The sequence below is a fragment of the Dermacentor albipictus genome, chromosome 2, assembly GCF_038994185.2.
Source record: "Dermacentor albipictus isolate Rhodes 1998 colony chromosome 2, USDA_Dalb.pri_finalv2, whole genome shotgun sequence".
NCBI lineage: Eukaryota > Metazoa > Arthropoda > Arachnida > Ixodida > Ixodidae > Dermacentor > Dermacentor albipictus.
Window position 1 is genome coordinate 162507831 of NC_091822.1, and position 15321 is coordinate 162523151.

A 15321-nucleotide genomic window follows, 5' to 3' on the forward strand; every position below is an offset into this window, starting at 1 on the left:
CTCATTGTGTACATCCCTAGGCTTGTTGCAGTGTCTCGGAAGCACCAGAACTATGACATTATGCTGTCATATGCTAGGTTGCAGGCTTAACCAAGATCGCTGCGTTCTGATGGGGGCCAGGATGAAAAAGAAAATAAATTTGCAGTTTTGCCGAGAGGTGAAGCATTGAACACGATAGCAAGACTTAGCATGTTGCTCAAACTCCTCGCACAGTGTTCTAACAGTATGCGGAGACGAAATGAGGCGACGCAGCATGCAAGAGAATTGTTGCTTCGCAGAAGGAACAATTCTGGCTGAATCTCACCTTGGTGGTTCACTAGATGAGACCGACAGGAAACTGTTGCCGTTTTGTCAATGCTCAATGAAAAGATAGCATTTAGCTTGACGGTTCGTTTGGCTCAGACCAGTGAACGCACCACGGTGCAGTATGCACGGAGCTCCTGAGCAGGAGCGCTAATGTGTGTGCAAACAATGTTAATGCCAGGAGCAGCAGCCAGCCAAAAGAAGCCAGTCTTGCTTCAGCAGAGCCGACTGGGCAAAGCATGATGGTGCGAGCACTTGGCTTCGTTGTTTTTGCAGCCAGACGCACTGCGCATCTCGGGCTGCCTTCTAAACCTTTCACGCACGAGCCTCAGATGCGTCTTTGATAGCAGGACAGTACGCCAACAATGGTCACAGTGCAAATGCACCTGAAGTGTCCTTGTAATTGCTGTTGCAAAAAAAAAAAAAGCCTGTGTATCAAGATTTTATCAAGCTTTTAGTACACACTAAAGAGGATTTCTAATTTCACATAGATATGTAAATTACTTTTCTGATACATGAAAAATCTGTACTGCCACATGCAGAGACTTGGCAAGTTATAGAACGTGCAAAAGCGAAAGACATGCGGCAGCGACTTTGAACGTCTCGCATTGACTGCCCATGATGTCAGGCATAGTATATACAGTGTCTGCTCCAGACTGATTCTTTTTTTATGACATTTGTCTATAATAAAAGAGCATGCTGCATAAACCAAAGGCTGAACGTAGAGAGTTTTAAGAACATTTTCTGCTAATATAGCTTGCGGTCTGTGACACAAAACACCAATGCACGGCAGCTTGTGCACGAAATTCAAAATGGAATTGGCCTCTGTTTTCTCTGCTGGTAATCAAACTTTTTCCACTAAATGCATAAAGACACTGTCTTGAAAGGCTACTTTGCATTTCTAACCTGATTTAGAATTTGCTCTCTAGTGTCCCTTTGAAGAAACCCAAGTGGTCAAGATTAATCTAGATAACATTACTACAGCGTCCTTCATAGCTCCCGTCTCCTTTAGGGCATTAAAAGCCATCTGCAACTAAATTTCACTTTGGCTAAATTTCGTATAATCGAGTAGTATATACCACTGAAGCAATCTTGGCGAAGTGACAGAGCTGGTAATTGTACAGCCTTTTTGTTAGCAGCCTTTGAACGGCACGTAAGCAGATTATTCGTGCATCTAGTGGTGTTGCTATGATGCAAATTCCAGCATGCCACGTCCAAGATTTCTCAGCAGGCGCCCGGGCTGGCTTGTGTTGCCATGCCTGGAGGAGAACCAGAGACTGCTAGGGTGGTACACAATGATTTGGGATATTGCTGTATGTATGCAAGGTGGCACCTAAGACACTGCACGGTAGTCTCACAGTAAAGCACAACACAAAACGGAACTTCTAGTAGACATGTCTCTCTTTTTTATTTTTGTAAATAAAAAATTAAACTTTCATCATCTTTCCCACATTTTGACAGCAAATCATGCCTATAGCAACACAGGGGGAAGAAAACACTGGAGCCAAGCTGTACAATGTCAAACATGCACCACCGGCATCGAGTGCAAACGCAGGGTGACACTTTTCCCCCCACTTCCCTCCTCCTTTGGTGATCTACACACACAGTTAATTATGCACGTGAGAAGGGAGAGTGTGACGCACAGACAGACAAGGTGGTAGGACAGTGACCTTCATTCCACAAGCACTCTAGGACACAGTCCTTTGGGTGGGCCCAGAGTGTCCAAGAGTGCGCGGCGTACAGTGCTCGGCAGACATGGGATGCACAGAGATGTGTGGTTGCGTCCAAAGGCAGCGGTGTTTAAAGGGCTACGTAGCCAGCAGTCTACAGTACAAGAGAGTGCTGCTGCTACTGCTTTGAAACAGTAAAACTTGTACAGCTTCAACAATTTTGATTCGACGGTAGTGTGTGGTTGACCAAACGCCAAGCTCGCGCACATTGCACAAGGTGGGCCGGAGCCTCCGAGAAAGAAGAAAGGGTGATATGATAGGCTTTGAAAAGCAAAATAGACGAATTAAAAATGGCAAATGGGGAAAACTAAATCAACAGGGTGCAAAATTGCAGTGTTGTCTCGGAACACACTGGCTGTTTTTTCGCACAGGAAATGGCTGTTCGCTGAGGAAACGCAGTTCAGTGAATCGTGGTTTTGGCTTAAGCGGCTGACAATAACGTTTTGCACATCGTTACCTGTATCCATCAAACTTTATACAGTTATAGCAGCAGCAAATTAGGTTAACCATACATGGTGTTCCTTTGCATTTTTTTCCCCACTTTCTGAAAAGCTATTGTGCTCACTGGTAACCAAGACCAATGTGGGGCCTCACTGCACTTACCATCAAATCTAAAGTACACAGTAAATATTATGCAATTGCCTGGTAAATAAGGCTAGCTGTCAAATCACCCATGCAACAAATTTAATGCTTGGCAAGCTAATGGAAATTTTAACTTGCACTTATGGCAAGAGTGATATACCTTGAGAATATTGGAAACATGGATCAACACTGAATAAAAAAGAAGAGGGCAGGAATACAAGGGACAACAGGTGTGATCACAACACTTACACGTACCAACATTGAAACATTTCCATTATTGATGAGGAACACAGTCGTGCTGGAACACATTCCAAACACATGGTAAAAGTAAACTCTTTAGGTTCAACACTTCTAAATTTTCTCAATAGTGCTTGTCCAAGCACTCTGCATACACTTGGCCCTTGAAACTGTCTGCTTAGGCGCTGATATATATATTAAGGTCTCAGGTGCACATGCGGTTCAGGTGACAGCAGTCTTGGTGAACAGAAATGGTCATTGCATTAATTGCATCATATATTAATTGGACTTTAAATGACATACACAAGGTACAACCTCAGTAACAAACAAAATAACTATGCAAAAAACAGCTGGGAATGGTAATGGAAAGAAAGCTAGGTCTCTTTTGCTCATCACACGGGCAGCGACATGTTATGGTATATACACTTAGATGTTTTGTCTAGAAACATGACAGCAGTGTAACGTTTGTTAAGGGTATAACCACCAGCGCATAGTGTGTTCACGCCTAAGGGCTATAATAGACTATGAAAGTCATCCGTGCTTGGCAGGCCTGCCAAGCTGATGTCCTTGGACTAGCGGAATCGGCACTTCAAGCGTTTGTTCGTGTCTACCGTCATAAGCCACAGCGGTACGATACACTGACCTGCATTGTGCAAAACGGCAACAAAGACAACCCAAAAATTTTTAGGAACGACCTTAGTGAAATCGATAGCTAACAGCTTCAACACTAACACGTGCACACAGCATAAAACGAAGAGACCTTGTTAGAAAGCCAGTGCGAAAACTCGCCGCTTTGAGTGGCTTGCTGTCTCTAACGTCAGCAGAGAATCACACCAACCAATAGCCCACCCTATGCTACAAATAACCATGAGGCTTCCATAGACGTGGCCGTCAAGGCGTACATACTGAATGGTGCGCAGCTGTATACACATGCCCACACAGCCACAGCATTGATCACCTAGTGCTCCTACCAGCATGCTAGTACAAGTACAAGCTACCAGTGGGTGCTACATTATACATTGCACCATACCAGTGAAGCACCTTGAAGATCCATGTGTACTAACTTTACTGCCTAGTAGTGCTAGTTGTTCCACACTAATAGTACCATATTATACTGCAATCTAGACTGGTGCCTTTAACCAGTGTGCCTAAAGTACTTTGCATATAATTCGCTCATGATTAACCACATTCTATTAGCAAATATGTTGAAGTGCACTAGGCAGCTCCGGTAACTCTCCCCACTTAAACATCCACTCCCAACAGGTTAATGGCTCAACTGAAGTAGGCAGCATATATAATACTGAATGCAATTTGACATACCGATATAGCAAAATTCCTGTAATTAAGAAAAAAACAGCTTTACACAGTCTGCTTTACTTTTCTATGCGATTGTCCTCATGGCTTCACACATGTAACAAGACCATCACGCCAAGCAAGCCATATGCTCTTGCTCTTTAACCAAGCAGTCTACAAGGTCCGTCTCGGCAAACCAGTAACGCTCTCGGGCTATTCTGGTCAACAGGATGTCATTTATGCAATCACAGCAACTTTCAATGGCTCCGAATCTATGCTTGACATGCCCAGTCTCTGAAGCCAACCAAGCACACACAGACTAACAAAGACAGTGTACTCTGAAGGTTCTATTCTCACTGGCAGCTGTGGACATTGACGTGACTGGTAGCTCTGGAAAGTAATACCCACCGCTGCAGCCACTTGTCTACGACAGTCGCAAGTAATTCATCCGGCATGCAACACGAATATCCAACAACACAGCCACTCTTTTCTGGAAGCAGCCACAACACTCACCTCTGTTTCTCTGTGGTCAATATGTGGTAACGATCATGCTATTTCTTAAGACAGATTTTGCACCTCAAGAAACTTCTAAATCCTCTGCCAGAACCATGCAAAGATTATGAACGTGCTTTTGGGGTCCTTTTTCATATGCATCCATGACCACCAAGTAGACCCTGTCATTATTTCTCTCTATGCAACAAAAACACAAATAACTAAGCATAACAATAATGAAACATTTGGTGTTAAATGATGTGCCCACAAGTGCATAAGCCCAAATGCCACAATTTTCTTGCACTCAACCAGCAAGGCAAAATTATCACTAACAGCTGCAGCTCTTTGTATGTGACAGCCTCCAGTTTAACATATCCCAATGTACAGCTAACCTCAGCATAAGGAACACAGACATAACAAATCTTCAAGGTAAATCTAAAATGTTTCTTGCCGACATGAGCGTGCAACAAATATATGCTTATAACAAATATTATATATGACAAAGGTATTTTCATGGTGGAGGCAACTTCGTTACAATGAGGTTTGAGGGTATTAGACCACGGTTTTGTAATTGTGCCAGTTGAGCCATTTGTGCCACCGGAACATTATTGCACAGGTGGCCCTCTATGAGGTGTTGGTGCTAACATAAATAAGCAAAGGCAGCCTAACTTAGTATCACAATATAGTTTGAGCATCCAGTGCAGAAGACAAGGCAGAAAAACATAAAAACACTGACAGAGGAAAGTACAGTTCAGACATTCACGTCTAAAAATACTGTGTGGAGTCAAGGAACTGAAATGACACTTTTCACACTACTTTTGGTGTACCCTTAACACGTTAGTGGATGCCATAACAAAATCTCAGTGTCTAAACCTAAGTGCCCACCTCAGCCTTTGAATTAACAGGTTGAGATGGGTTTATGGCAATACATCAGAGGAGGCAGTTCCAAGTAACATCAAATTACTAAAAATCAATAGGGGCCTTCCTACATGTGTTTGAATATACACTGAACATGGAACTTCTCTCCTTTTTTCACAGCGATAGCTGTTATGGGTTCTTACAGCTCTCCACCTGTCCATACACATGCCATGCTGCAAAGCCATCACCACCATGGTGGCATGGCAACAGTAAGATGAAAGAATGAATGAAGACACTGCATAAATTTTGAGAGTTTCATCATCATCATGACACCAGCTAATGCTGAGCAGATTTTTCAGTTAGGCTTGTTGGTAGTTCACTGTACGGGGGAACAGCGCAGAAATCCGACAGCGATGAAGAGAGGCACAAAGATGACACACACAGCACTGTACTTTCAACAAAATATTTATTTTGCAGCTGCAGACGTTTTCATACTGATCACCACAACAAGACACCTGCAAAACAGCTGTTTTGTTGAAAGTACATAGCTGTGTGTGCTTTCTTTGCACCTCTCTTCATCTTTGGCGGATTTCTGCGCTGTTCTCCCGTACCGCTAACGCTGACTTGAATTCCTACTGTCCATCAGCAAATTTTTCTTGTCTGGAAGTATTGCCCATTACTAAAACAGTGCAAAGCATCATTTAACCTCAAGTACCTACGAAGAATATTGAGACCTACATCTGGCAACAACAAAGTTCATCCATCCCTCATGGTCCTCTGAAAAAATTTGAATTTGAGGAAATGCCATCTTGGGAATTTTTCATTGTATGGTCCCCTATTCAACAATATTCATTGCAGAGCCTGCCGCAACTGCTCTTTCAGGTTAGCTGCGCTGATGTATAAGTGTTACCAGGAAGGGTCCGACTTGAGTTGAGACTGCACACGACCTTGTGTACCCGTGCCAGTGACCACCCCTGAATTTAAGATGATACTGGCATCTATGTTGTGGGTGGAAACTCTCACTAAGGGCACTCGTTACAACCTTAATCTCTTAGATGTTGTGAAAAATGCACACCAAATAAAGCTTCATCTTCTTCCAATTTTCTGTTTTCTTACAAATGAGGGCCAACCCAGAAATAAAATCTTTCTTTCACTTTCACATCGAACATTTACATTCGATTATATATGGTACTTGTCTGTCTATACGCAAATACAGTATGGTTGCTTACAGCCCAGATGGACTGAGGAAAAACAAAGAACACGAAAGTAGTCAAAAACTTTTGTTTCCTCTGTTTTTCTTTCTTTCTTTTCTTTGTTTCTTTTGTGCCAATGACAAATAATGACAGCCAATGACAAATACTCACCACCTAGCACAGTAGTCAACCCTTCCAAGTTGTTGTTTAATTCTTAACCTGAGAGTCCTGACGTCTTCCTCAACGAATTCCATTACTTCTCACCTCTATCCCTTTTATTTTTCGGCTTTCAGGCAAGCCTGTCTATATATCACTGTACTGTACTTGACACTGACTCTTTCAGATGATTACCAGAGCTATTGGTCCTGCTGCTTTTGGAACACTGCAACCTTAAGATGCCTTTCTGTGCCCCTTAGATTGTTTATTACGCTCAGTACATCAGCCTTCATTGTGACATTGCGTGAAATGCTGACAGCTCATATTCGCAAACACATGGGCTGCCTACATTCAGCTATAAGAGTTCCATTCCTCAACCAAGTTTCTTTTTCTTCTCGAGAATTAATGGGGTGCCTACACACGAGAAAAAATGGGAATTTGCTTAAGGAAGAACAGACGCCCCTCTCGAGTGCATCCTTAAATTCATCCCATCCGTGAGGCAAGAAACACCTCACAAGAATGTGGCTCATGGTTCCAGGAGAAAAAAAAGAAAGAAAAAAAAAAACGCAATAAGAGCCATGCTAGGAAGCCAACATGCACGGTGCATACAAGTACACTAACGAATTACATAGCAGTGGACAGAAAAAGAGTGGTCTTTGTTACATAAACTGAAGAACAAGTCACTGCTTGCACAATCAAAACAACACACTGAACTAACAGCTTACAGCTTTTCTAGGACAGCACCATTAAATGAATAAATGAAAAATGTGTCTCATTACTTGTGTGATCTCTCGTGATGGCAGATAACAAAGCAAACAAGAGAGAAAAAAGAGAGAGAGAAAGAGAATAACACATAGTAATGTCTCTTAACTTATGCAAAGATGGCACTTGTATATGAGTTTTTATAAGATACCTTAGGAACCTTGCAATTATGTGAAAAATAAACTCATCTAAAACATGTAAACAAGGTTTCACCTCAAACAAAGCAACAAATAAAAAAAGCAAGAAAAAAATATTTCAGTGTTGTATACAACATTTGGTGGTCTCTTAGAATTGGACAGGTGGCATACTGCGACAGAAGCATGGCTAAAAAGTCATGGCAGTCAGAATGCTTGTAAAACTTGCATGTAAGGATTCAGTACACGAGCATTTTTAGCCTTGCAGAAAGTGCTAGAGAAAGAAAGAAAAAAAAAAGCAAAAAAAAGCCACCCACATCGGAAAAGGAACGAACACATACGGGTTCCATTCACAACCATGAAAACAGAGTGAGTTGCAAAAAAACTAGTGTAAAGTACAGTCTTTTTGTTTTGTTGTTCAATACAGCACACAAGATAAACAAACAGAATTCAAGGAATGCAACAAAGGAACAAACGTGGTGCTTCAAGGAGGATGGATGCGGTCTATTATTGGGCTAAGAAAGGCTATTTGTTAGCTTTTCAGAATGCAAATAAGCTTCAACTTATGTTGTAATATAATTGAATCTCCCAGGAAATTATGAATTTTTCTCGAATTATTAGAAGCTGCAAAAAGTATGGTTCGAAATAAAGATATGGCTTATTGCAAGAACAGGTACACAAAATAGCATAAACAGATGTACAGCTGTTATACTCGTTATACACTTGCATTTGTGGCAGCCATATAGAATTTGATGGCACCCACCAACACGCAGAGTAGCCTGAAGGTATGTTTAGAATATTTATTGACCTATAAATGTTACTTTAACTAGCCGTTATTGGCCATATTCACTAGCTCTAGGAAGCCAAAAAATCTGACATGTTGATAGGTTTATAATGCAAAACTACATTAGGAAACAGGAAAGACATAAGTCTACAGAAATAATACATAGAAAAGGCTGAACCACCACTCTGACAAAATATGTTGTAGATTTCGCATACTGTGGGATAGGAATCCAACCAAAATTTTATGTTTGTCTAAATTAACCTGAGCTGCATATTATCAAAGTTTGAACAACCATAAATTTATGGCATCTGCTGCTTTTAGCACAGCCTACAATGGCAAGGAAATGGTGACGCCAAAGAAGTGTGCCATAACCACATTCAACCTAACCACATTCAACAGCATACACAATGCTGGGATGCAAAATTCCATGCAAAAACAAATCTCACAATCATGCTTCAGCTTTAGCATGCTTTGGCCGATATGGTGCAACATTGTACATTAAAAGGACCAGTAAGCTGGGTCGGTAACAAAAGTAACAACATGATCACATTGTATTTAAGTTTCCGTCACAAATACTACAAGAATGATGGCTTATAGTACATGAATATTTTTTTTGCATCACTATCATTAGGGGTCAATTATTTCGGAATGCTTGAAACAGGCTAGTACCTTTAATGTACAAAGCAGTTAATGGTTGAGTAAAGAACAAAGCAATGCAATCCAAGAAGTACACAAGTGCACCAGAGCCATTGATTTACTTGGGAAGTGTTTGCTTCCTGGAGCAATCCAACATTTGGTTAAACTTCACTTTGTATTAATGTCCACTTAAACGTCTTTGCATGCTTATGACAAACTAGCACAAAACATGCACTACTGTAGTAATGGTTTCAGTCATACTTTTAGGGTGATGGCAAGACTTACGAACAAACATTCAAAACAAGATTGGCCTCAAAAGAAATGGTCATTCTAACTTGTCTCTGGAAAACGATGGCTTCCTTGAAAAATCCATATGTTCAGCCTGAGTGAGAAGGAAGCTTTGTTGTGCAAACTTTATGATGAAGGGAAACACCATGTTTTCTCCCGTATAAGACAGCTGGTAGTGGGCCTGTAATCTGTGTGCAAAAAACTGTCCACAGCTATGGGCACAAGCCACAGCCCCAGAAAAAAAAAATCCGTTATATACCTTGAGTTATTACAGTCATTAATGCCCTTGCTTTTGCTTTATATAGAAGTACAGTGTGACTTCATGGCAATACGTTGTGTGCTGCCACGAAGCCGCACCATGCTACATCAGGCCTTCACTGCAATGCTGGTAGCCTGCCGTGAAGCCAAACCACAATTCAAAGCAAAATTTACGTACAACCAACATTTGCACGCAGCAACGTTAAGGTGTTTTTTGATGCTGGTGACATGCGTGAAAATACTATTAAATGTTAAACTGCCGTAGTTCAATACCCATCATAGCCACGGCACGTGTTAGTAGAGCAGGTGCTAATGTGCATGTGACGTGTGTCAATGTGAACAACACTCTTAAAATAACTTTTGTACACAAATGGAAAAAATGAAAAGACTGCATGTGTTTGGTTGCAACAAGTGCTGAATATGAAGTCAGGACCGTGGTAACAAGGACCCTGACAACAACTCCTTGTTTAGTTATAATAGTGACTAGATTTCTTGAGAGAGAGCATATGTAGGTTATGTAGCCTGAACTTGCAGCACCGACCATGTAAAACAAGAAACACTAGAATAAAGCTGCAAAGAAAGTGTGCCTTTTTTACACTTGGCTTTGGCATTGCACAGCATGGTATCTGAACAAACAGTTCTTCGAGCTTAATGGTATGATATAGAATGCCTTGAAAGATATGAAGCACTTTGTATTCTTTAAAATCATGTGACCATGGTCACATGTGTGATCACTGATTACACCAGCATCCAGGATTGCTGTGAGCTTCTATAGGCTTCGAGCAGACTAATCTCTCCTGATTTTCAATCATCCATTAGCACTTGCAATCACTGGACAGCACTGATGGATGCACTAAGCCTATCCTGTCAACATGCTCGCATGCATTTGTACCCCTGTTGCTTTATTTCACTTTTTTCTCTTTAGCCATTTCTGACTAGCGTGACACAATAAGAATACCTGCAGCCTCCTTCCTACGTAAACAACTTACTTAAGAAAACCTGTGTAACCCTCATAACAGCAAACAATAAAGAATTTCCTCATAACAGCTGGCAGCCAGAAACACTTATAAGGACACCACCATTACACTTGACACCTTTTGTACAATGAGCTCTCTACATTTTCCACATGCAACATTTAGGGCTGCTCAAAAAAGGTTTGACTAAACTTGCCGCATCTGACATGCACACTTCTCAAGGTAAGAAAAAAAAAAAAAACATTCTCGAAAGGTCAACAACGATACTCACATTCCAACTACGTTTTGCACTAAAAGTAGGCCACACGTGGAAGGGCTGGGGATGAAAAACACTGTGACCTGAGCACCTTCCTGCAAAAAAAAGTCCGTGCCAACCACACCAACACTGGCGACAACAAGGGCATTGCCTTGACATCGAAGTGACCATGCCCACTGGGCATCACACGGAGCACTCGCAGCATGTGTTGTTTGTGGCACTAGGCCATCAAAAGATGGTCATCTCACAACCTACGTCCAAGAAGGCAGGGTTACTCTCTTCGTTCCTCCTCTTCCCCGCCGTGAGTGCAACACATTCTTTCCTGTGTCTTCGTGCAGACTAAGCATCACCAAGGCATCGCAAAACAGGAATGGTGACGGCGCTCACTGCTGCCAAGATGGATCGAGCCCTCCGGGAAAGCCACAAAGCGTAAGTAAAACACAATACACCGACGGCGATACTGTCACCAGGTGTAAGCATCTCATCTCACACCACTTTGTTCGGGTAGTATTCCTAACTTGAAATCTTGATAGGCGGCAGAAAAATGGCGCCCCACACTCGAACCCTTTATCTTCCCAACGAGGAACAATTACGTGGTGGACAAAGCACATTCACCGAGTGCAACAAAGATTCTTGTTCTCAAAGTTACTTTGTGGTTGACATGCATCGTCCTGCGCTGTGCATCCATGTAGCAACTTGTGCTTGCGTAAAGTCCTCAGCTGGTATTACAGCAAACACAGTTGTGGCGCAACATCCACCTTGTGGCACATCTTCCTTGCAAAGCATTTCCTTCCTTGCGCATCTTGTCTATCCATAAAGCTTGCAGAAGCTGCGGCTTCAACTATGCTGGTCCTGCTAGCTAAAAGTGCATGACCTATCAGTCTTGAAAAGCAAGTTTTTAGCACACTGAAAGCCGGCATGCAAGTCCTTCCTACCAGCATCCAACTACACAGCCAAGCTTCACAAGTGATACTTCAACTCACAATAATTAGTGCAGAGGTAATTCCATGCAGGTGCGTCGAAGCAAACTTGCACCTTCTGGAACAGGGAATATTCTTGCAAAAGGCGACGGTGAATCCTACAGATGTTGCTTGAGTGGAAAGGCAAAACAACCGTGGCGGTGCAGAAACATGGCATATTGGGTGATGGCAACAGTCTTGTGCACAGGTGTTCTTTCTAGCCCGAGGTGCGCTCTTCGGGTGCCTCGGAAGCATGGCCCAGCTCAAACCTATGGTGACGAACTGATGAGGAGATGTGACGGCCATGACTTACGCTGACGAAACGCGCTCACACTTTACTGCTACCCGAGCCAGTCTTGAGGGCACCACCAGAAGTGGAGGAAGGGCCAGGGGACGCTGGTGAGGCTGACAGTGGGTAGGAAGTTGTTCGCTTGGCCGAGCGTCGTCGCCTCAAAGCACTGGCTGGACCAGAGAGACCCTGGCCAGGCAGCCCAAAGCAGCCACGTGACAGAACCATGCGGGCATTGCCCTGGGCCGGCCGGCACAGCGGCAGGCCTGGACTCTTCAAGTCCGTCAGGTGAAGCGCGTAGCCTTCGGAGAGCACCTGCAGGGCAAAGAATAATTTGAATGACAAAAAAGAAAAATACTGTTGGCCTAGCTGTTGTTTACTAGAGGACATACCAGATATGTAGTTATAACTTTCCTGCGAACTTCTTTCCACTTACGGATTACTAGATGACTGGAGCCGTGGACAGCAGTAGCAAACCTGGTAGCGACATCTCGTGGTGATTCGTCTAACTACAATACATTTGAAAATTTGTGTTGTATGATTGTTCTCGTTGCAAACAAACCATTAAAGGACTATACGGTAATGACTGTGAGACTAACAGCGTTGTTGCTGCTGTACACCACTTCCCTCACCCAGCATTCCACAAACTGCAAGCTGTTCATGGACATGCTAAAGCACTCTTTTACCACTGGAAGGATAATATAACATAGACGGTAACTTGCAACTAAGGTTTTCAGGATACCAGTGTAGGAATATATACACCCACACACACCCACACACACACACACACACGCACATGCACGCACGTACACACAAACAAACACAAACACACACAGACACAGAGGCGACATGCACAGTGGCACAGCATGCTAATGTAACCACAATCGGTGGCTATCGATACCACAATTTTGCATCCTTTGCGTGTTGCCTCTCTGTGCATACATTTCCACGCTTGTGTTCCAAACAAACTAGTTGGAGGTTATTGCACAAATTGTTTTTTATGTTCCTTACTGCCTAGTCATCACTCTATAGTGGTAAATGTGTAACGTACTTTGATATGTCAAGGCCGCTACTCAAGCCACCAATTCCGCACCTTCCTTCCTGTGCACTGAGAAACAGGTGAAAACAGGGAGAGCCTTACCGTGGCTACGGAATGTTGTTTCTTGGAAACTTTTCCGACAATGAATATCTGCTCTTTCAACATGCCGAGCGCAGAGTAGACTGCGATGTCCTTGGCAGAGCCATAAGCAGCGTGGTAGACAATCTCCGCCTGAGGTGATAAAAATAAAAATGAAAAGCCCTTGGAACTATTACTGACAACAGTAAAAGCCACCTTTAAATTATAGCAAATGTTCAGCCAAAAAAAAAAAAGGAAAACTGTGTTAACACAAAATGAGCGAGAACATGGAGATCCAGATTGCATCTTTCACATTGTGGATATGGTGCTTCACCAATTAAGTTACCATACATATATATATATATATATATATATATATATATATATATATATATATATATATATACACACACACACACACCTTTAGCCCTGGTAATGTTTAGCCAGGGCACTTGTTATGCAGAAGATGTGAATTCGGCTTCCAGCTGCAGTAATTTTCTCTGTTCATTAACCTTTATTTCTTTTATCCTTACTGTTTCTACATTTCAATAAAACACAACGATTAATTTCCCCTAAGCTCTTCCTGACTTCTTTGTCTGTTTTCTTCATACATTAATTCAAAAACATTTCACGAGTTAATAACTCACAAAACACTGTGAAAGGTCTGTATCTGTGATAGTGTGCATGAGCAACCACATTTTGCAAACACTGCAGTGTCTCATTTTTCGCACAATAGGCCCATATTCTATCTGAGAATATTAGGAGGTTTTCGTTGGTAGCAGAGGACGAAGGATGTCAGTAGAGACAGCAGCACCAACTCACATGCGTTTGCAGGTGTCGTAGGTAGCTCAGCTTGTGCCTGAGAGGTTCAGTGGACAGTCCCTCAGCAAAAGAGACAAGACCATGGGGAAAGTTGTGCTGGGCAAGCCAGGAGACCACTCGCTGCTGTTGCATGTCGGGCCGACCCGTGATGTAGATGATTAAGTAGCCCAGCTCTTGCCAATGCCTGCAACAAAGGGAAAAGGGCACAACAGCATGAATAATCGAAGAGGGCAAGCACACAGAGGTTGCCAAATGAAGCTCTGTGGGGATTCCCTGTAAAGTTTTTGTGGTTTCCATGAGCGCCCTAATCAACACCATGGAACATCCTATCCAACCTGTAACACCATCATCATCCAACATCCTATAGCCGCGAACATCCTATCGAACATCCTATAACATGTCATGCTGTTGAAAATGCAGAAGAGTTTTTAGGAAATGGTAAGTTTGATAACTTGCTCCCCAGATACCGTGACTCTTCCAATGAGTGTCAACGCCGTCCTGGGGTTAGATTGACTGATTCATGAAGTTTAATGAAACCTTAAAGCAACAATGGGGCTATGATAGACTTCATACGGGAGTGTCTTTTCTGCACCACCGATGAGTATGGTTGTCATGAGTAAATACAACTGCTATCACAATAGAACACCTCCTGGTGTTAACAGCTGAGTTCACGCTGCAACTTGCTTCTGGTAGCAGTTTTTGACACAAGACGGCCCGTGCATATAGTTTTTCTCTTTATTATTGGCTGCTTGAATCCTTGCACTAGAAACATGGCTTGCCTGCATGCTGCGTTTCCGGCAATCTTGGTACAATTTTTGCAATTTCTTAATTTTGACCACCTGGGTTCTTTTAGCATGCCTCAAAATTTAAGTAGACAAGTGTCCTCGCATTGCACCCCTGTCACAATGTTGCCACTGCAGGCTGTAACCAAACCTCACGCTCAGCGGCAGAATGCCATAGCCACTGAGCCATCGCAGCAGGTCTGGGATCAGGTAGAAGGGTGTGTGAAGGCTCAAAATGTGCCAGTATGGTAACAGTGTGCACAATGTTTACATGCTATGTCAGCCACTTTTAATAGAATCTAGGGCGTTCCTTCAGACATTTGGCTGCTTCATTCATGGTTTCAGTCATTTTTTACCTTTGCTTGATTGTTTCTGGATGGAGACACTAAATTCTTCACTAAAGTTTTCAGCATTAG

At 42.6% G+C, this 15321-nt stretch overlaps 1 protein-coding gene across 3 annotated transcripts in view; it reads right to left on the reverse strand.

The window, feature by feature from the left end:
• Positions 1–1686: 1686 nt before the first annotated feature.
• rdgB (retinal degeneration B) overlaps positions 1687–15321 on the reverse strand; it is a 58042-nt gene continuing 44407 nt past the window's right edge. For all 3 annotated transcript variants that reach the window (XM_070534266.1, XM_070534267.1, XM_070534265.1), the window contains 3 exons: positions 14124–14307; positions 13326–13454; positions 1687–12499 (listed from right to left, as the gene is read on the reverse strand). In XM_070534266.1, coding sequence (XP_070390367.1) covers positions 12224–12499; positions 13326–13454; positions 14124–14307 — 589 coding nt within the window. In that variant the 3' untranslated portion in view covers positions 1687–12223. The remainder of the gene's footprint in view (positions 12500–13325; positions 13455–14123; positions 14308–15321) is intronic.